Source organism: Strix aluco, chromosome 5 (assembly GCF_031877795.1).
Source record: "Strix aluco isolate bStrAlu1 chromosome 5, bStrAlu1.hap1, whole genome shotgun sequence".
NCBI classification, from domain to species: domain Eukaryota; kingdom Metazoa; phylum Chordata; class Aves; order Strigiformes; family Strigidae; genus Strix; species Strix aluco.
This window is the reverse complement of record NC_133935.1, coordinates 14608743-14631024: the sequence shown is the minus strand read 5'-3', so window position 1 is coordinate 14631024 and position 22282 is coordinate 14608743. Positions and strand designations below refer to the sequence as shown.

The 22282-nt window shown below is 43.5% G+C and overlaps 2 protein-coding genes and 1 long non-coding RNA gene across 3 annotated transcripts in view; 2 read left to right on the top strand and 1 right to left on the bottom strand.

Moving 5' to 3' along the window:
* Positions 1-704: 704 nt before the first annotated feature.
* STMP1 (short transmembrane mitochondrial protein 1) lies at positions 705-10516 on the top strand. The gene is made up of 3 exons (XM_074826036.1): positions 705-903; positions 4461-4514; positions 9199-10516. Exons 1-3 carry the CDS (start codon positions 889-891, stop codon positions 9277-9279), a joined length of 150 nt encoding a protein of 49 aa, XP_074682137.1. The 5' UTR covers positions 705-888; the 3' UTR covers positions 9280-10516.
* A 6986-nt stretch (positions 10517-17502) lies between these two features.
* On the top strand, positions 17503-20974 carry LOC141924130 (uncharacterized). The gene is made up of 2 exons (XR_012623461.1): positions 17503-17870; positions 20394-20974. It is a non-coding gene; the product is annotated as an uncharacterized LOC141924130 (long non-coding RNA).
* The window catches only part of SLC13A4 (solute carrier family 13 member 4), a 26518-nt gene continuing 24630 nt past the window's right edge, over positions 20395-22282 (bottom strand). The window contains exons 15-16 of the mRNA XM_074826035.1: positions 21148-21285; positions 20395-20532 (exon numbers count right to left, since the gene is read on the bottom strand). Of these exons, the coding sequence (XP_074682136.1) occupies positions 20395-20532; positions 21148-21285 (276 nt within the window). The remainder of the gene's footprint in view (positions 20533-21147; positions 21286-22282) is intronic.

The window sequence follows — 22282 nt, the reverse complement described above, 5'->3', positions numbered from 1 at the left end:
TGGGCATCGTCACTCCAGTCTGCACCCACCCCAAGTCCCCGCTGCCCTCGTTAGGGCTCACTCTTCCCGCTCGGGGGGAGGCGGCTTGAGGCACTCCCCCTTCCCTGGGCTCCTGCCTTCTCGGCTTGTGGTCTAGCTGAGGGTTTTTTGACGCTTTCGGAAGGCTCCCCCACCGCATACTCTGCTTCAGAACCCCTCTCCTCAGCAACGTCAATGCCAATGCTCCTCCTTCACCTGCACCCCTGGGTGCCCTCATCCCACTGTCCCCCTCAGCCACATCCCAGGACCCCCTTTGTGGGGTGACCCCATCCCACCTGGCCATGGGTACCCTGGACTGCTTTAGCAAGTGCTGAGTAGGGAAGGACAAAAAAAACCCCAAACTTTTTTTTCAGCCTTCTCCAGCATGGGAGCCTGAGATTTCCCCAAGCACTGAGTCAGGGTACGCCCAAAATCATACAGGATTTTGCCCACATCTAGAAGCCTAGTTCCCCTGATCTCTCCTTGAAGGCCCCAGCTTGAAATTACGCATTCTGTAAAAACCCGAGCCGCATTTAACTCCTCAGCACCCCCCATACAGCCCCTCGGGAGCGGCAGGCTCGACGGCCGGTACCAGCCGCCTCCCCGTGCAGCAGGAGGGAGGCCTTAAGAGATGGCCCGCCGCCCTCTTGGCGCGGTTCCTAATCCCAGACAGCGGCGGGGAGCGGCGGCCCCAAGCGTCGCCCTCGGGGGGGTCCCAGGCCCGGGGCCGCCCAAGGGGCGCGGGCGGGCGGCGCCGGGCGCACCCCTCCCCACGGCGGCGGTGAGGGCGGGCCGGCACCCGGAAGAGAAGCCACCGCCTCCCGCCTGACTTCCCCAGCAGGCAGGGAAGCAGGGAAGCAGGCGGGCGCCATGCTGCAGTTCTTGGTAAGGCTCCGTGGGGCGGCGGCGCCGCCATTTCGCGGCGGGGCGGAGCGAGGCGGACGGCGGCGGCGGGGCCGCTCCTCAGCGAAGGGAGAAAAGTCTATGTGTGCGGTCACCGCCCGCACCCGCGCCCCGTGGGCGGCTCCGGGGAGGGCGGGCGGTGGCGGTCGCCTGTCCCCTCAGCTCCGCTCTCGCCGCTGCGCGCCTTGCCTGCTTCTGCCTGTGCTCCGTGGCGTGACTCGCCCCCGTGGCCGTGAGGCTCCTTCAGCGGGGCGGCTGCGCCCAGTTTGGGTTGTCGGGCAGCACAGCATCCGTGTGCGGGCGGCTGCAGGCCGCTTCCCTTCTCCGGTCCTTCAGACCCGCCCTGGCCCTCTGAGCCGCCTCGCTCCGCTTTGCGGTGCCCGCCGGGGTCGGCCCTGCTCCCCTCAGAGCGGTGCCTTAAAACTGATCGGAAAATGAGAAGTGCCTGCCTTGTTTTTAATCCAGGTCGTGCCCTTAATTTGCCTTAGAGGTTCAGCAGACTTTGCTTGCTCACGATAATGCCCTCCTGCTGCTCAAATTTCTTTGTATTGTCATATGTGCCTCCCTCGTTTTGTGAGAGCTGGAGTTTTCAGTCCTTGTCATATTGCTCGCCTTTAAAAATTTATCACTGGAGATGGGGATTTTTATGCATAGAAGCTAAGGCAAGGGGTCATGTTTCATTACTGCCTCTCATTAACTCCCCTTAACAACAGCAGAATTAATAGACTAAATGTTTTTGTACTTTTCTCATTTTAATATTCCTTTCTGTCTAATGTTCCCCTAAACGCTTCTGGGTGTCTGAAGTTACATCCCTGGCTACTCTTCATTAAATAATCGATGCTGGTATTTTTACTGCCAAGTAGGGAAATAAATTACCTGACAAAAAAGATGCTGGTTTCTGCTGTAGCAAAGCATGGAAACAGTCCTCCATTTTTCATTCTAGTGATGTGATGGATACTGTAGGGTTTTAGTTGTGTTCAGATATATGTCCCAGTAAATACAAACAATAAGTGATATTCTTTCATCTTTTATTGGGTGAAGAGTAATTTAGCTGGCTAAAGTTTCATACTAAGTGTTGATACAGAGCAAGAAGAGATGGCCTATTCTAAGTTGGGAGTCTCGCATGTTTTTTATGGAATTAATAAATAAGGCCTGTTTCTTATCACAACTTCAAAATAAAATATAATAACAAGTATGACAACCTCAGCCATTTCTGTAGCTGTCTTTTACAGTCTGTCTCTGCTCCACTGAAAACAGTAAGAGTAAATATGCCTAGCTACTCTCAAAGTTTCTGTGTTTATCAACTCTGCTGCATGCTGCTAATGTTTTTTTGTTGCAGTTGGTAGATTAAAACCTCTTATTAATTACGGCTTCTTGCTTAGCACCCCAAAGTTGGAAAAAAATACACTAATTATGGGTTTCTTCCTGCTTTGGGTGTAGATTGGGTATTTGACTCTTGCTCTGCCTTGTCAGGGCTGTAACAGGGAGATAAAGGGATAATCTTGCAAACCACGTATTTTTGCTAGCCCGAGTTAGGCATAAAATAAACATTTGTTTAAAATTTGTTTTGAAATGCTGGGTAGAAGTTGGAAGACCCTTCACTCTCATCAGCCCTGTTGTCCTTGGTTAACATGCACATTTTAAGTGGCTATGTGTTCTGCTATCCACATAATTTAAGTCTAAATAGTGAAATGTTTCCCTCTGCTTGAATGGCCAACTGTAAAAGTGAATGTAATTGGGTGGATTGCTCTTGAATGCAGTGCTAGACTTCCCAATAAAGGAGTACCCTTAAAGGGAGTACTGATGTCAGTACTAACTGTACTGGGTAAGTCTTATCACACAGCAGAATATGATAGTTGTCCCATCCCTGGAAATATTCTAGGGTGAAAGCCTAGAAAACTGCTAATAAACAAGGACCAGGTTTGTGTTTTCAAGGGAGTTGTCAGACAATGCTAAAAAGACAGGAAATTCTCTGCTGGAATGATGCTCTGCATTAAGAGGAATCAAAAGTCTGGTTTACATCAGTGCAATATTTGTTAGTATCTCCTAGAGTACTTCTTTAACTGATATTTAAAACCACAGCAGCAAGTGATAACCAGTGCAATACACACAAAAAAACTCTACTTTTTCTTAAATTGTTAAAACTAAGCTCCTTAAAAAGTAATAATAAAGAATAAAACCAAAAATCTGTTTAAGAAAATACGGAAGTAGCTTGTAATCATGATTCATTTGGCAGTTTTCAACCAATTTTAGTTTTCTACAGCTGGCTTTTCACCAGTGATGCTCATGGAGCCTGAATTACCGAAAAGATGAGCTGTACCGTATCCTGCTTTGGGCATGGAAAAGATGTCTAGTCAGTATGTGATGGCACAGTTGTTACTGTGGACAGTGGTTTTATTTTTCCTAAAATATTCTTATTTTGACAACAGTGACCATAAGCAGTAGCAGTTTTCTTAAATAGGACTGGCCTCAGCTGTCATACAGGGTGATTTGCTTACTGACAATGAACAAAGGCACCATATTAGTAATGTCCCCTTCCAAAATAGTCAAATGAGTTTTCATAGTATAGGACTTACTTGTGATATGAAATGTAACAGTAAAAATAAAATCTAGGATCCTGGGGAGTTGCTGAATGAAAAGCTCATCACCTGTCTTTGATGAGAGGAATTTCTGTCACTCCAAGAGTATGGTTACACTTGAGGATTTTCCTCAGCTGGCAGACAGGGTCCAGGCCAGGAACTGTGCTTCTGTTTCGCTCTCGCTCTCCTTTGAGGGTGCATTTTCGCAGACACCCTTCAGCAACCATGAGCTTGCACAGTTGTCAAGAGGTTGTGCCCTGCTTCCAACAAACAGTGCTTTTCTGCCTTAGAGGAGCCCCTAGATCAGAGTGGATTTGGCTGAGAACTGATCTCTTGGGGTCAAAGGGGTCTGGAAGGTGCACAGTTAGTTGTTGCAGAAGAAAAATAACAGGTTTACATCAGTTTAAGTTGATGGATGAGCTCTACTCTTAAACCTTTTCAGGTGAGACTGGGATCTTTTTGCAGTCAGAGCCTCTGTTATGACTTCCAAGCTTGTGAACCCTTTTTTTATGGTATACTGCTGTGTTATGTCTTTGTATATGTGTGTCCCTCTCCAGCATTGAGCATCGTTTTAGTGGGGTGTTGCTTTAGGCTTTCCAGGCATGGACCAAGAGCTCTGTGGTATGTAGGTCCCTGCTGCTATCTCACCCATTTTTATAGGAGTTACTGCCTTTGTGGGTGTGCAAAGAATTTTACAAAGATGGTCATGGCGTGATCCAAATAGTCTTGGAGATGTGTATTAAAAACACAACTGTGCTGTACTTTGGAAATGATGGTAAGGTTTTTCTGATGAGGAAGATGGGTAGGATTGCACCTCTCTGGAAGAAAGATGAGAAATTAAGTAGGAGTGGAATTGAAGCTCTTTAGTCTTCACATGACTAGCAATATTCCTTTTTTTGTATTTTAACCAATATGCTTTTGATGGAAGGATGTTAACTATTCTCCCTTCTTCCTTTTCAGCTTGGTTTTACTCTTGGCAATGTGGTTGGGATGTATCTGGCTCAGAACTATGATGTGAGTATCCTTGTAGTCTCAGAGTTAAATGTATTCTGAACTGAAAATATAAGGCTGTTTTTCCCTCAGTCAGAACTAAATCAGTTGTTATTTTGATAGTTTATTGTATTTAAACACAATGCAGATCGTACTGACTTTTGTTACAGATGAATTTGAATGTAAATGGAACCAAAACATCTGTGTCTTTGACATCTGCTCTGTGATGGAGTAATGCTTAGAGCCTTAACTGGTGTTGGGGTCCTAGAGCACAGGTATGGTAAACAGGCATCTACACAGATAGAGACAGGAGAAACAGAAAAGGTTTAGCAGCTGCTCATGGATTGTACTGGCACTAAAATACTGGTTTCCTGACTCAGATAGTTTGTCTGCTTACAGTGTTCTTCACTTAGTACACCTGCTTGTTACTTAAAAATCCTTCAGAGCATCTGAACTTTCTGTCTTCTGTACCAATAATGAAAATAAGTTTTGCCAGCTTTTTTTGAAAATTCAGCATGTGCTCCTACTTCAAACAGTATGTTGACCTGCAGTCTTTCTTTCCTTCTTTTCTAACAGTGAGAAAAGAAAGAAAATGAACTTTCTTTCCTCAGTTCTCACAGTGAACAGAGATTTTTCCCTGTGAGAGTTAGAGTAGAAGAAGGTTTAGAGCTGAGTCTTCAATACTTCAATATCAGGAGTGAGGCACTGCTGGACTTGCTACTCACAAACCAAGAAAACCTACTTTCTCAGTTAGTGATAGCTTTGGTTGCAGTGATCACAATACTGTGGAGTCTGGGATCCTGCTGAACACGTGGGAGTGTTCAGCAGTGGGAGTACTAACCTAACTTAGTACTTAGAGTACTAATGAACTAAGACAAAGGTTTTAGATTTTAGCAGAGCAGGCTTTAGCTCACTCAGAGCTCAGTTGGGAGAGAATCCCTGGGAAGCTTCCATGGAGGATAAAGGAGCTAGCAAGTGCTGGGAGCTTTTCAAGAATATTCTCCTGGAAGCACAAAATCAGTTCATCCCCTTTAAAGGTAAGGGAAGTCGGTGAAGCAAGAGACTCCCTTGGCTTAACTGTGTGCTTCTGAGTGTGCTCAAAACCAGAAGAGAAGTGTACCAGAGATGGAAAAGCAGATGAATACCTGTTGAGAACTACAGGGGCATTGCCAGGGAGTACAGAGATGCAGTTAGAAAAGCAAAAGCTCAGCTCAAACTGAAATTGGCCAGAGATGTCAAAAACTACCAGAGAGGGTTCTTCAGATACATAAACAACAAGCAGAAACAGAAGGAAAATATTGGCCCGCTGTTAAACAGGAGAGGTGAATTTGTCACCAACAATGCTGAAAAGGCAGAGGTTCTCAGCATTTTTTTCACCTCTGTCTTTACCTGCACTGTTGGGCCCCAGGCCTTGGGAACAAAAACCTAGTTTGATGCAAACACGGACCCACTGTCACTGAAGGAAGAGTTGGTATGCAAACTGTTACAGTAGTGTGACCCCTACAAATTGATGGGTCCTGACATCCACCCAACCGTCTTAAGAGAGCTGGCTGAAGTTGTCATAAGGCTGCTCTCCATAATCTTTGAGAAGTCATGGAGGTTGGGGGACGTCCCAGAAGGCTGGAAGAGTGCTAATGTCACCCCTGTCTACAAGAAGGGCTTAAAGGTGGATCTAGGAAATTATAGACCCATCAGTCTTACTTCATTCCCTGGGAAAGTTATGGAACGAATCCTCCTGGGGACTGTTGCAAGTCAAATGAAGCACGTGATTGGGAAAAGCCAGCACGGATTCACCAAGGGCAAATCATGCTTGACAAACCTGATCGCCTTCTCCAATCAAGTAACCTGCTTGGTTGATGTGGGGTGAGCAGTGGACATTGTCTACCTGGATTTCTCGAAGGCTTTTGATACGGTTCCCCACAGGCTCCTCCTAGAGAAAGTGGTGTGTTACGGTCTAGACAAGTGGTCTGTGCTGGGGGTGGGGAACTGGCTGCCAGGCTGCACCCAGAGGGTGATGGTAAATAGCTCCTTTTCAGACTGGCAACCTGTCACAAGTGGGGTCCCGCAGGGATTGATAGTGGGCCCAACACTGTTTAATATCTTCATAAGTGATCTGAATGATGGGTTCAGGTGTACCCTGATGAAGTTTGCTGATGATACCAAACTGAGCAGGGCAGTGGACACGCCGGAAGGGAGAGCTACCCTGCAGGAAGACCTGGATATGCTGGGAGAGTGGGCTTCAAAGAACATTATGAAGTTCAGCAAGGACAAGTGTAAGGTCTAGCACCTGGGAAAACGTAATCCAGGAGTGCAGCACAGGCTGGGATCTACCTGGCTGGGGAGCAGCTCTGTGGAAAGGGACCTGGGGGTCCTCGTGGACAACAGGCTCAGTAGGAGTGAACAGTGAGCTGCAGCATCAAAGAAAACCAACAGGATTCTGGGTTGCATCAACAAGGGCATCACCAGCAGAGATAAGGAAGACATTATCCCATTCTACTCAGCACTTGTCAGACCACACCTGGAATAGCGTGTTCAGTTTTGGTCCCCACTATGCAAAAAGATGTGGCCAGGCTGGAGAGGGTCCAGAGAAGGGCTGCAAAGTTGATTAGGGGACTGGGAAGCCTGCCGTATGAGGAAAGGCTAAGATAATTGGGTCTGTTCAGCCTTGAGAAGAGAAGGCTTAGGGGAGGCCTTGTCCATGTTCAAGTATTTAAAGGGTGGCTACAAAGAAGATGGAGATTCCCTTTTTACAAGGAGTCACTTCGAAAAGACGAAGGGTAATGGGTACAAGTTACTCCTGAGGAGATTCTGATTGGACACAAGTGGAAAATTTTTCACAATGAGAACAATCGGCCACTGGAATAATCTCCCCGTGGAAGTGGGTTCCCCAACACTGCTGGGCACTTTTAAGGCTTGACTGGACAGGGTGCTGGGCCATCTTGTCTAGGCTGTGCTTTTGCCAGAAAGGTTGGACCAGACGATCCTTGAGATCCCTTCCAACCTGGTATTCTGTGATTCAATACAAGCTTTTAATTTCTGCAGAGTCAGCCACTTAGCTGTTTACAGGCTAGAGGAGTTAATGAAATTTGACATGACTTTCTTTTCTTATGCAATCTATATTAGCCTAGTTTTAAAAGATAAGCTGTCGAGGTTCAAATCTCTGATGATACTTACATTTTGCTTTCCTCTCATCTTTAGTATTGAAGTCATCTTGCTTGCAGAATTATTTTTTTGCTCCTTGTTCATGCACAAACTTTTGTGATGATTCCTGCCTAGTCACTCCAATAAGAATACTAATAAAAGGATGTTTTTTCTTTCCAATATATGTTTTACAGTGTTATGAAAATGTAGTCATAAAACCATATTTGGGTGTATGTATTGTAAGCATGGTATAGTGCTTTTCTGGCAGCACTAATAAAGTACTGCCACAAGAGGGGGACTTAGGCTTTTGATTTGCAGGAAATGGTTCCCTGGGAACATAACACTGACTTGCAGGATGAACGTGGTAATTTTATCGCTGGTATCAAAGATGATTTGTTTTAGATGACATCTGAGATAAACTTGTTATAATGTGGTCCTAATTTTGCAGCTGTACACTCATGTGCTTAGTTATAAGCACATGGAGGATTCTGCTGACAACAGTGGAGTTCTCTTGGTTTACTTTAAATATCAGGCGTTTTACAGGCTGGGCTCTTAATTTCATTTGCTCAAACAGCTTAACTTTGAAAGGGAAGGTAAGAGCAAAATTTATGTTACTACCTGTACTATCAGCCTCAAACCATCCAATGAGAGAACTGCAGTGTGTCTGGATTAACTTCCCTTCTGCTCTGTGGTCAGGTTACGTAAGTAAAAGCCCATTATTTTTTTCACAACTACCAGTGGGAACTTTGCTTTACTTTCATTTTAATCAGTTAGCTTGTAAAATCCTGTGTTGTCAATTCCCAGTTTTATCTAGTCATGAGATAATCTATTCCCTGCCATTAAAAGTTGCTGCTTTTTTTTTTTTTTAAGTTGTCAAAATTTACTGTTGGATTGCTTTATCAAAATGCTTTTATTTGTAAGAGAAAGCTGAAGTTTTGAAGTTCATAAGTGGTAAATTGAATTTTCATTCAAGTGTGACACTGCAACAGGTTACCAATTTGCAATGCAGTAGAATCCCCTAATGGGGAATTTTCATTCCCACAAAATGGACCAGAACTATTTCTTTGTAAATTTCTTGAGAACATATTTGCTGCTCTTGAACATCTCTTTTGTCTTGGTTTGTGACCAATATAATGCAATCGAATTTCACCTCTGAAAGTCATTGTTAAACTCTGTCCATCAGTGCTTAAATCGGCTTATTCTTGGTAGTCTGTCCTCTTTCAGTGAGGAAGCCAGACTGGTCTTACTAAATTTCCTGTGAAGTGATCTTTTTTCCTCCCTCCTGTTCCCATCACCAGTGGTTAACTTTTCAGTCTTAACAATCTAAAATACTTCCCGAAGCTTCACGTGAGGTGCTTTCAGCTGCCGTTTGCTTGATTTTGCTTTGTTTTTAACCTCTGTGCAAGGTAACAGATCCTGGAAGCAAGTATCTTTTAGAAACCAGTTTAAACTTCATAGAATTTCTTGCTGTGTTTATAGCATTGTCTTTCCTGCTGAGGCTCATGTAGTTCAGGATTTTTTGTAAATTTATGTGGGTTTTGTTTGTTTTTTGGTTTTGTCTTTAAAGATTCCTAACATTGCGAAGAAGCTTGAAGATTTTAAGAAGGACGTGGAAGCTAAGAAGAAACCTCCCAGCGACAAGTCCTAAGAGAGCGATGTTACCCAGATCACCTCTGTGCATGCATCGAGGATGCAATTTACCTTTCAGGCAACAAAGATCAAGTAGAGAGTTGGTGTGGCAGGTTTCTCTACTTTCAGTCTCCTAGAACTGGAATGTCCTTCTTTTGAAAGAGCAGCTGTGAACTTTTCCTGGGCCTGATTTTCAAGGGTTTCAGAATTTGGATTTGCAGCTGATATGTGACTGGATAAGATCATTTGTATTTTTCGTTATGCTTTTCCTAATATTTTGTAACCCATTTTTACCCGATCCTGTTAGTCCTGTTACTATGCGTACCTCATACTTTACAACACCCTAGTTCTTAGAACATCGCAAAAGAAATTAAATGCATCAAGAAGTAACTTTCAGGATTTCTTGTCATTTGTTGTGAGCAGCGGTACTTCATTGTCCTTAAGATTCTCATTCCATTATTGGAGATGGGAAAGGCCATTTATCAAACTATGAACCTGAGGGGGAGAGGAGAGCTCTTGCTTTTTCCATTACATTAAATGATCACCTCCAACAGTGTAGACTTTGCACAAACATGGCTGATACCAAAAAGTGTAAAAGGCTGTCAGCCTTAACCTATGTTTCAAATTCATTGTTTCTTCTATTATTGTCTCTTCCTCTTCTTTCTCTTCTGCTTGATTGCTTGAGGATGTCTCTGGAGCAATGAGGAGGATGGGAGAGAGAAGAGTTATCTTCATAAGTGGTAGTCGGGGCACATGGAGGTCAGCAGTTACATTGTGAATCCAAACCATTCATTTTATGTACTTAACGGTCCAGTTTGTGTAGTTGTTCTAAGTATGCTTTTTTTACTGCCTCTTGGTGTGCAACAAGGACTAGAGCTCAGTATTTCTATCAAATATGTCTGGTATTCCTGTTACTTCCTCGTTCCTCTTCATGGTCTTCAGCCCCCTGCCTTTACATTTGGTTTAGTTGTCTACCATGTATTTTCTTAGGATTAGAACCATTTATCTGCTGTCCCCCTTATTGTTTGTTTGTTATGCTCTTCTTCACCCATTGCTGCCCCTAAAAACCCTGGTGTGTAAGAAAATACACATTGTATTGTATCACTGTCCTTCTCTGTTTGAATGGAAAGCAAAGTCTGCATTTGGAAACCAGTCTGTTGTAAATTCTTTTGTAAATTCTGAAAAAAATATCACCGTAATTTGAATAGATGTAACTTTTATTAATTCAACAATCAAATAAAATTAATTTAATTCTTTTTTCTGTAAAATACAAGAGACCTATCAACTCTCTAATGTGGCTTAAATCACTGAGTCTTCTTGACAGTCTTTTTCAGGACGTAAGGGACAAAGAAAAGTACCAAAAAGATACTCTCCTTGCTTTTATTAGCATTGCCTGCTGATGGACTGCTGTGGACAAGTAGGAGGAACAAGCACAGAGAATGACCTCCTCCACTCCTTCAGGCCCTTGATTAAAGCATACTGTGGTGGGCTGACCCTGGCTGGATGGTAGGTGCCCACCAGAGCTGCTCTATTGCTGCCCCCCTCAGCTGGGCAGGGGAGAGAAAATATAACAAAAGGCTCATGGGTCAAGATAAGGACAGGGAGAGATCATTCACCAGTTACTGTCAGGCAAAACAGACTTGACTTGGGGAAAAATTGGTGGTTTATTTATTACCAATTAAATCAGAGTAGGATAATGAGGAAAAAAACCAAATCCTAAAAACACCTTCCCACCCACCCCTCCCTTGTTCACTAGCTTAGCTTGCCTCCCAATTTTCTCTACCTCCTCCCCTCCCAGTGGCACAGGGGAATGGGGAATGGGGGTTGTGGTCAATTCATCACACATTGTTTCTGCTGCTTCTTTCTCCTCTGGGGGAGGACTCCTCACACTCTTCACCTGCTCCAGTGTGGGGTCCCTCCCACAGGAGACAGTTCTCCACAAACTTCTCCAACATGAGTCCTTACCATGGGCTACAGTTCTTCATGAATTGCTCCAGCGTGGGTCCTTTCCACAGGCTGCAGTGCTTCAGGAACGGACTGCTTCAGCGTGGGTTCCCTGCAGGGTCACAAGTCCTGCCAGCAAAGCTGCTCCAGCATGGGCTCCTCTCTCCACGGGTTCACAGGTCCTGCCAGGAGCCAGTTCCAGCACAGGCTTTTCACAGGGTCACATCCTCCTTCAGGCACCCACCTGCTCTGGTGTGGGGTCGTCCATGGGCTGCAGATGGAGATCTGCTCCACTGTTAACCTCCATGGGTGCAGGGCACAGCCTGCCTCACCAGGGGCTGCCCCACGGGCTGCAGGGGGTCTCTGCTTCAGGGCCTGGAGCACCTCCTCCCCCTCCTTCACTGACCTGGGTGTCTGCAGAGTTGTTGCTCTCACACACTCTCACTCCTCTCTTTGGCTGCAGTTGCACGGGTTTTCTTCCCCCTTCTTAAATATGTTATCCCAGAGGTACTATCACCATTGCTGATGGGCTCAGCATTGGCCAGCGGTGGGTCCATCCTGAAGCTGGCTGGCATTGGCTCTGTTGGACAGAGGAACCTTCTAGCAGCTTCTCACAGAAGCCACCCCTGTAATGCTCCTCTTACCAAAACCTTGCCACACAAACCCAATACACATACCTAGAGTGTTTCTCTATTGTATTTTAGTTAGGGTAAGGATTGTGCCTTCAAAGCGAATTGTCCTTATACCATGTTTTCATTCTCATCATGGGAAAACTAGAGCACATGGGCTGGATTCCTTTCAGAAGAAACTAAACCAGAAGATGTGCTTTGATTTCTAATGGGTGTTTAGTCCATTAGACAGACCTAGAGACATTCAGAGGGAAAATATCCCAAGCGTTGGGCACTAACTATTTTGCTCTGTAGATCCTGCGGACTGTGCTGTTGAGGTAAACGTAGCATGAAAGCTTTTATGTACCGGACTCCCCATGTAGCCATTGTCATTTTCAGTGTCTACCACAAAGCCGTTATGTCAGATATATCTGGGTGGATTCCAAGCTCAGGAGTTTTCAGTGAATCAGCAAAGATATATTTACAGAATACCTTATGCCAAACTTTTGCTTCCTTTTCCAAAGTTTGGTGATGACAGAGTTCTTCCACAATGCAGTCCTGCAGTTGAGGAAAGGATTTCTCATCTAAAGATTCTCCTCCAAGAATATAAATATATATATATTTATATATATATTTATATATATATTTATATATATAAAAATATATGAGAAATATTTCACCTGTAGTTCCACATCCTTCCTTTTACCATCTGTCCTGAAATGTGTATCTGACAAAAAAGCTTTCAGTTTTTGCTAATATTTGTCAAGTTTAAAAGCTACCTTAAGTCAGACAATCTTAGTAGCTATGCTACAAACACCCTAAAGTAAACACTCAAAAAACTCACACAGGGAGAAATTATTTTTACCACCTAACATTAGTTATTAGAAACCTTGTGGTAGCCATATGTGTTGATACCAGTAATGTGCTTGGTGAGGGGAATTCACAAATAACAGCCATGTTTAGCTATTATTGAAGTAGTGGTGTATGCTCTGGTCTTTGAAGGGGTTTTGCATTAGCTTTCATAGACTTCAGACCAGACTGAAGGAACTGTCTTCCACATGCAAAAACTTTTTCATAGAGTGAGACAGCACTGCACAGCTGTCTTAATGCTTTCATGATTGTGATGAACTTAGGTTCCCCCAGCTTCCTTCTCCCCCCTCCTCCTGCTCTTTCTTTCCTATTCTTGAGCAGAGTTTTGAAAAATACTGACTCTAACCCATTCATATTTCTTTGCTTGTCATGTAAAATTATGTTAGTGTTTAAAATTGGATTTCTTTTCTCAAACATGCTTTATGTTCTTCACTTTCTTTACATGGAGATGAGAAAGGAAGTAATAGTCAAAATCTCTTTTATTTGTTGCCAAACAGGCCTGTGTTACTCTAAAAGTGTAATTTGGAGCTGAAACTTTCAGCTGAGCGTTCCAAGCAGATGTTAGGATATTTTTTTTTTTCATATCAGATTAGGAAGTGAACCAGCTACAGCTGTAGTGCTGAAGAGACAATTTATGTTCATTAATATTAAAGACAGGACTTAAGTGTTTCGCACTGTTTGCCACACTTTCCATTTTAGCTCAAGCTGTCTTTTTTGTCCTACATAGTAAGCTGGAGAGCTGGATAACGTTTTAACACAGTTCTTGTCAACTTTGCAACTACTGTGTAACACATTTTACTTAACTGATTCAGCCTGAGGCTATCCTAGATGATACTAAAGGTTAACCTTCTATTTCAGAGGGCAGACAGTACACACAGATAATGACAGCTTGATGCAGGTCTTGCATCTGAGGGCTCAGAGAACTTTGGTGTCATAGCAGGTGGTGTCATAGCAGGTCACACAGGATGAATGCACCTTCAAAATACCTAGGAGCAAGTTTCCCACTTAACAGGGGTACTGTGAATTTCTACACATTCAAAATGCCTATGTGGATAGCTGGAATTGCTAGCTAAAATATGCAGTCTTTCTTCCTTTGCTAGTTGTATTCAAGCAGTTGTATTCATTTTCATGTATGGATTCTTTTGAGACATGACCTAGGAGCTGAAGGTTTGAGGCAAAAGGGGAGGAAAGGAATATATGAGCTACTAACAGACTTCTAAAATATTTACTGTGGATTGAGACTGTTGTTTTGTGATGGAAAATGCTGCCCTAAGGCTCTTGGAGACCATCTTCCATTGTATCGAGTAAGGGGTTAATACTGAAAATATACAAAATGCCAGATAGCAAAGGTAATTATTAGCTTACTGGGCACCAGAGCTCAAATAAAGACAGTGGATTTACCTCACAGAACTTCACTCACATGAATGTTCAGTGGTGCCATTTTATGTCACAGAACCACAGCCCCTTGTCTCATGGTGTGTGCTCCATCCCTTGATCTTCTTGACCCTTGGGCAGGACTCACTCCAGTATGCCCATGTGCCTCTTGTACTGGGGAGCCCAGAACTGGACATAGCAGTCCAGATGTATTTCACCAGGGCTAAGAAGAGGGGATGGATCACCTCCTCCCTCAACCTGTGAAGGATGCTCTGCCTAATGCAGCTCAGGGTGCTGCTGGGTTTCTTTGCCTCAAGGACACATTGCTGTCTCATGTTCAATTTGCCTGCCAGGACCCTCAGATCCTTTTCTGCAAAGCTGCTTTCCAGCTAGTCAGCTCCAGCTTGTACTGGTGTGTGGGATTCTTCCTTCCCAAATACAGGACTTTGCATTTCTGTTTGTTGAACTGCATGAGATTCATGTTGGTCCATTTCTCTGGTCTATGAAGGTCCACCACTAGACACTGTCCTCCAGCTGGACTTTGTGGTGCTGACCACAACCCTTTAAGCCCAGCGCTTCAGCCAGTTTTCGATCCACCTTACCATCCTCAATTTGTCTGTGAGGTTGTTGGGGAAGACCATGTCAAAAACCTTGCCAAACAACATCAGTTGCTCTCCCCTCATCCACCAAGCTAGTACTTTGTTGTACAAGTGCCAGGCTGGTCAGGCATCATTTCCCCTTCATAATTTCCTGCTGATTACTCCCAATCACTTTCTTGTCCTTCGTATGTTTGGAAACAACTTCCAGAAGGATTTGCTCCTTTACCTTCCCAAGGATTGAAGTGTGACTGACCACCCTGTAGTTCCCCAAATCTTCCTCCTTGAAGATAGGAGTGACATTTGCTTTCTTCCAGTCCTCAGGGGCCTCCCTGGATCACCATAACCCTTCAAAGACAATAGAGAGTGGCCTCACAATGACATAGGCCAACTCTCTCAGCATTTCTTTAGATTTCTGTTTTCAGCTGGTGTGCCTATAGAGGCCCTTCTTGTTACAAAATCTGGAACCAAGGGTGATCCCAGTGCAGTCAGTGTCCTCACCAGAGGGGCACAGCCCCACAGGTGTGTACACAGCAGGCAGCACCAGTGACTGGTAGTAGGGTCCATTGTCAGCCCCAGGCACAGCAAGGGGGTCAACCAGGCCTAAGGTCCATCCCAAGAAGTCTGCTGAGAAAAAGGAGATGAAGCCAGAATGTTGACTGGAGATGAGGCTACAGCATGGGCTCAGCATCCATCCAAGAGACAAGGCCAAAGGCAGACAGGAGCCTGGAGCTCCAGATCTGTGCTTAAGTGGGGCTCATGGGCCCAAGGGAAGGTATGGGTGGGAGTCCCAGGTGAGGCTGGCCAGGGCCATTGAGGCACTCAGGGCCCTGGCATTGGCTTTCCTAATCCCATTCGGCTCAGTCAGACCACTAGTACCTTACCCAGCCACCTCCTGTAATTACTGAAAGACAGGCAAAAGTTTAATGAAGCCAACTCTTTATGTTTTTACATTAGGTGGCGTCATCTACATCAGAAACTTTTATTATTAATTCAGGTAAAGATACATGATTCCTGTTAATGCAGTGTATCACTCTTCACAGTGATTTCTGATGAGTAAAGTAACATAGTGCTGATGTAGCAGACAGGGCATTTCTCAGTGGTGATGCTGTGGGGAGTTGTGGTACCACTCAAAAAATTTATTGCCTTTGCGAAGGCAGAATTTTTCCACTCTGGTTCTCCTTAGTGGTTCTCCTTTGTATCGTGATGCTGGCAGCTGTGTGCACCAACAGCTGTTATGACTCCTCTATGCATGCTTTCTTGGAGAGATTTGTCACACATGCTGAACATCTGGAAATGTGCTTTGAAGGGCCCAGACTACTGTCAGCCCAGATTATAGGTGGCCCTTAGGTTACTGGTGAAATTGAAATGTTGCAAAGGAAGAAACTGGAGTTTTCAGAATTAATAAGGAGTTGATTTCATAAGCCTTGATTATACCTGTGTTTGCAGAAACATAATTGGGAATTGGTATTCCTATGTAAAAATCAATATCTGCTGTATGTGATGCAGAATTATTCTGAATGTTATGAAGTGATGGTGGATATCAGAGTGCATATGTTACTGGTAAAGTCCATTGAGAAATTTCCTGTACAGCTCTTTTTATTTTTGCCTCAGAGGGACAAGAAAGAGATACTTAGTTCTATTTGTTACACTTCTTGGTGGTATATGCTAACATTTACCTTACAAAGTCCCAAGCCAAGGTAATTTTTATTGAATTTGTACTGAGATAAAGTAGCTGCAGAGGTTATTTGCTTTTTCACCTGAAACATACATTAATCACAGAGGGTCAAATTGACTTTCTTAAAAGATAAAACAAATTTCATAAGTTGCCTTCAGAATAGATGCTTCCACCAAAGTTGATTCTGACTTTAGTCTTTAATATGGAAAATACCTAAATGCCCCATTCCTGTAAATCACTGACTCAAACCATAACTACACTAGTAACTAGTAACTTTCCTACCCTGTGAGCCCAGATGCTGGAGTGGAACGTACTGTTGGTTTTCTGTGTGAAAACAGGGATTCTGCAACCTTTCATCACACTGGTTAGAGCCCTTCCCTGACAACTGCACCTTTGGGTTCAAAGATGAAACCCAAGTAGTAAGATAATAATCAATGTATGAAACAAAAAGTATAAAGGCCTGTTTTAAATTCTATTATTCACGTTTTCTGCAAACCAGAGAAATTGAACAACCTGTGTACAAGTAGTAAGTACAGCTATCATGCTCTTCTTTTTTTTTCCCAAGAAATAAAACATTATCAGCTACAGAATGAAGAACTGCTCAGTATAAATCACCTCAGTTTACTTCTGTTAAATTGTTCGAGGTTTATATCACTGTGAAAAAAGTATATATGTAGCCTTAATAGGATTCTAGTAAAAGGTAATATAAAACTGTAAGATGAAATAGTATACTGCTACTAGGTAATATGATTATACTTTTTGAATAGGAATCTTAAATTCTGGTCTGAAAGCAGAACTTTTGTTTTTAGGACCTGATGTGTGTGCTGAATGTTGAAAGCATCTGGAAGTCACTTAATTTGACATCAGGTTTATGTCCCCTCTGAAGAAAATACTTCAGCTTTGGTTATTGGTAGAGACAAATCTGAAGTTGAGTGGCAGTATGCTATAAATTGCCAGTGAAAATTTCCCACTTCTTTGTCCACTTGCCACTTATTTAATTTTTAAAAAAGCATCAGTCAGCACCCATTGCTGTCACACTATGAACCATGCAGCTTGCCCAACCCTAAGTTTGTTCATCTGCTGCTATTTGTGGTATTCAGATTCTGCCACTAAATGCTTTCTCATGTACTTTCTTATGTCTTCAGTGAAATGAAGGGAATTATACCTCTACATCTGGGGGGAGAATCTGGCTGTGATGCATGCACAGACGGATCTGATAAGGAAAAAGGGCCAGTACAGTGCACTGACTTCCTGCAAGTGCCCGGTGAGACATGGCAGTGAGAAGTGCCAGCAGCTGTGGACATGGAAGCGTGCTGAGAGCACTGAAACAGGAGGGAAGCTGCAGGCAAAACTCCTTGCCCAAGTCCACTCCAAATATCTCTGCACCAGTCTCGTGAGAAACAAACTATGCCAGAGACTCATGGAAATGTTTCTGAAGAAATACTGTTTGAGATGTGCAACACAGCACCAAGCAATTTCCATTTACCTAGTGCTATTGGTGTTATTACCGAAGAGTGTTTGTGGCCACCCTGTTTGATTTGTGAGTAATCCTAGATCTCCCTAAAGCTGATTGGCATGACAGCTGCTCGTCTCTCTTGCAAATGAGAATATTGCGTGTTCATATCCCTTGGGAGAGGTGAGGGATAGCATGGCCTGATGGGATCTGAGCTGAGCCCAGAAATAAGTATGAGAAGGGTGGAGAGTGATTTGTTGCTGAGCAGCTAAGCAATTTGAAGATGGTGGTGGAAGAAGCATGAAGTGAAAAGGATTAGAAGATGAGTGCACAGTAAAAGGCACAGACTGGCTAAAGCCTTGGGAAAAGAGCAAGCCAGAAAGAGCTTCTTGGCAGGGGGTGAATGCTTGAAAGTAATTTTGGGGACTGTGAACAGAGATATCCTGCTTGTGTGTGGGGACAGGACCCTTGGTACTGCAGACAGCCCCACCCACTGAAGTGCTTGGTCCTGGAGAAGGTTGCCCATGTTGGTGGACAGGCATTGCAGCCTCTCCTGTTTCAGCAGCTTTAGCGCTGGGCGCAGCTTGCTGGGGGACTGCAGCTTGTGCTGGGAGGAAGGCCGGGGCACCTCTGCTTTAAGCACCATGTCAAGGTGTGTGTCCAGCAGCAGCTGCTTGCTGGGGAGCAGGAAGACACCCAGGGAGGGGAGACAAAGTGGCATGGAGGATCTGAATCCCAGAGGCAGGCATGAGTTTTGTATGCTGGGGTGCAGCAGAGCAGCAGGCTCAGAATAGGGGGAACACAGGAATTGGGGAGGTGAGAAGAGTTGAAGAAGTGAGGCTGAGGTCTTGTTTCATGAATTAGGAGGGCATAGGGATGCACTGAGCCACTGATTCACAGAAACACTGTTTTTCAAAACCAGATTTACAGGAATGACTATGAACAGCAATTGTTTTCCTAAAGGATGCTGCCTTCTGCTTTTGGTACAAGGGCTAAGACATGCTTTTGTGATTTTCCCATTTTACTCCTCCTCTGCCAACCTATGACTTCTTACTGTATCTGTTTATTTCTAAGACAAGTCTGTGGGATCCCTCTGTTTTGACATAAGTAGTAAACCAACACCTCTCAACACTACTTCACTGAGGGCTTGGTGAGTTATGAGGTGAAATATATCCTATTTATATTCTCATAGAGCACCAGAATGTGCAGTAGTGAATAATTTATTTTATTGACATTTTATTTTTGCAGAATAGACATTCACACTAACATCTAGAGAGCCTAGATTACAAGTGGAAAGCATAAAAATTCATTAAAGTATATATATAAGGAGTGTGATTACATGAGATCCCGTCATCCTAATATACAGCTTAAATGCATTGACATTAAAGAAATTATGAAAGCCAGGACATAATACAAGAGAATATTTACTGAATATCACAGGGATCCAGTCAGAAAAGCAGGGCATTCATTTTGCAGGTGGCGAAGAGATTGGCCTTTTGGTTTCGTAGTTATTCGCTCTATGTCACAGCTTCCTGCATTTGAAGTTCCTGTTCTCTGGGCTGCTAGAGAGCAGGTGGGTGTGATGTTCAAGTCAATGTGCACGATGAGGAGATACACCAGCACCACTCCACTTCAGCCCTCTCCCTTCTTACTCATGGAGTAGCACTGAGTGCTATCTTGGATGAGATTGTACTTTCTCTGTCAGGGGAATCATAACTGTGTAACTATCTAAACAGCAGCCAAAGAGAGAGGAGAGCAATAGGTCTGTTGGCCTGGTAAAGTTTTGCTGGTCACAGCTTCCCCTGCTGAAACGTTCCCACTGCAGTACAATGATAGAGAAAGGAGGTATTGAACAAAACTTTGTATCTGTTTCTGAAACTCTACCTTCCAAACCAGAGATTGCAAGTACTGCAATATTGGAAACTTCATACTAGTGCTGTGGAAAAAAACCCATTCTCCTTCCCAGGAGACTTCTCCTTCCTATCTGTTTGGTGGTTTCTGTTATCCCTTTGAAGTGCTGTAGCTGGTAGCTGGTAGCTGTATTTCTGTCCAGGCCATATAGGTTAGGTGGGAAAGTGTTTTTCCAACACAGTGATGAGTCACCTCAAAAGGCGAATAGTAATTTGCCTTGGAAAGAAGTAGGCTTGTAAAACTCAGGGTTTAGGAATAAGACTCATCCTTCATTCACTGTAGGAGTCAGCTGTAGGACTGAATATCCTACTACTGTGTACAGCAGTGTATGTATACTTGTCTGCTGTCACTGGAGTCCTATATGCCCTGTTTTACAACTACTACATAATTGTTCTAGGGCATGAAAAAGCCATAGGCAAAGAATTTGGAGGAGAGGTTTCTTTCAGAGTTATGGTGTCACAGGGAAAGCAACAACAGAGCAAAGCTAATCTCTCCTTTAACTCACACTGATTCTGAGAACTGAAAAGCTTACTTAGAACACCTCCCTGTGGATTTTCTTCATGGTTTTGCTATGGATCCTGGCTCTATGTATAGATGCGTTTTCTTCTTTCTTTCACATGTGCAATGTACGTTTAATATTTTGTCCCATCTTGCTTTGGTCTTGCACTTTTTTCTTTTTTTTTTTTCTTTTCATTGCAGATTATGTTTGGCTAGTGACGTTGCTGACCGCTGCCCATACTGGAAAAGTATTCAGCTGGAAGAGTCTAATGCCCCAAGTGTTGATTGCCACCATGACAACTGCCAGGCCAATCAGATTTACACCCAGGCCAGCTTTCACCTACAAAAGCATCAGAACATGATCAATGACAACTTGATCAAAACTAGTTAACATAGAAGGCAGTAGGGTGTATATATGTATGTATATTGATTTACATATAGTGTGATTTCTAGAGTCAAAAAAATCACAGTGAGTGTTATGTATCAGAGTGTACGTTGTGGGAGTAGTCAGGAGTGATAGTCAGAAGTTGGTGCAGCTCATTGGAAAACTGCTCAGTTTGTCACTTGAACTCAGTCAGATAATCAGAATGGGGAGTTATACTACACATAGCAGGGTGATAACTACATGACTTACTGTGGAACAATGTGATAAATCTAATTTCTCATGCTCTCCGGCGCTTGTCTTAACAGGTCAGTGCAAAGGACTGTGTACTCCTGTTCTCTGATACCTCTTTAGACCATTACATTCGTAAAAAATAAAGATGAGAAATGTGCATATTCTACAGCAGGTGTGTGGATGTTCTTAACCTGACAGCTTGGTTGCATAACAGCAGTGCAGATCAATATGACTTTATATTAGCACCAATATCATCATTATTATTATTGCCTGCTGTATGTGGGGACAAGGTGTTGAGGTTGGGAAGCATGGGAAGATACACCCGATCTTAAGACTTACCATATCTTTAATCTGGCAGTGCCCATAACTGAAGACAATGGCATTTGGAGGATTACCCACTGGCAGCATCACCGCAAATGAGATACACATGGTGACAGGAATCAGAGTGTATAAAGGGTTGATAAGCAGGGTTTCTGACTGGAAGGAGAGAGGGAGAGAGGTGTTTCACTTAACCAATAAAAGCCACTGCTCACAATTAGGATGAAAGGACCCTCTCTGCTTTGTGTGAAGATCAGATTCTGTGAACCTCACTGCCCTAGTTTCTAAACTTGTGTGGAAGGTTTTTTTGTTGGGTTTTTTTTTAGAGTATTGCTATAATTTGGAGCTGCTCTAGGGATTTCTCGAGACATTTCACACCGAGGGAGGGTGGAGATTGCTACTATTAGGCTGCCTTGGCTCTTTCTTCTACTTGTTCTCCATGTCATTCTGTGTTGTGTCTTCTGGATCTTAACACTGACTGCCACTTCAGTCTTCATCAAGAGAAGTCACAACTGATTGACATGAATAACTTCGTTCTGTTGCTGAAGATACTGAGACCATTATGTAAAGTCATCCTGAATGGTGGTTAAGAAAACTAGTTGTTCATAGTCCAAACTCACATGGTGAGAAGGCAGTGGTGATGGAATGTTTGTTACAGTGGACTAAAGAATAGTCCTTCCACTGCAGCCTTCACTGCACCTTTCACTGGTGGTGAAATTCTGCATTTTTGTTTATATTGCTATGGCCTAGTTTTACGTCAGAGGGAAAGGTGAGGGTGTTCACAAGGCTAACTTCATTTTGTAGAGGGAGGTGTCTCCAGGTTACTTTTACAGTCAAAAAAGATACACTGTCTTCAAATGGCAGTTCAGACTACTAAAGGTAGATTACTGCTCTAAATTTCTCTTTAGGAGAGTCTCTTTCTGCATGGAGGAGAGATAAATCTGAACTCATAAGCCATACAAACATAATTACTTATTTTCATTTGACCATATCTTCACATTACCTCAGAGCTGTTCACATAATGTACTTTGGGACAATCCCATAAAATTGTTGCAATAGGGAAACACAATTAATGACCTGCATTCTTGGTAAGAAAAGTTTCACATTACATAAAGGAAAAGAAAAGAAATGACAGTTTTCTGTAACTGCTATTCCA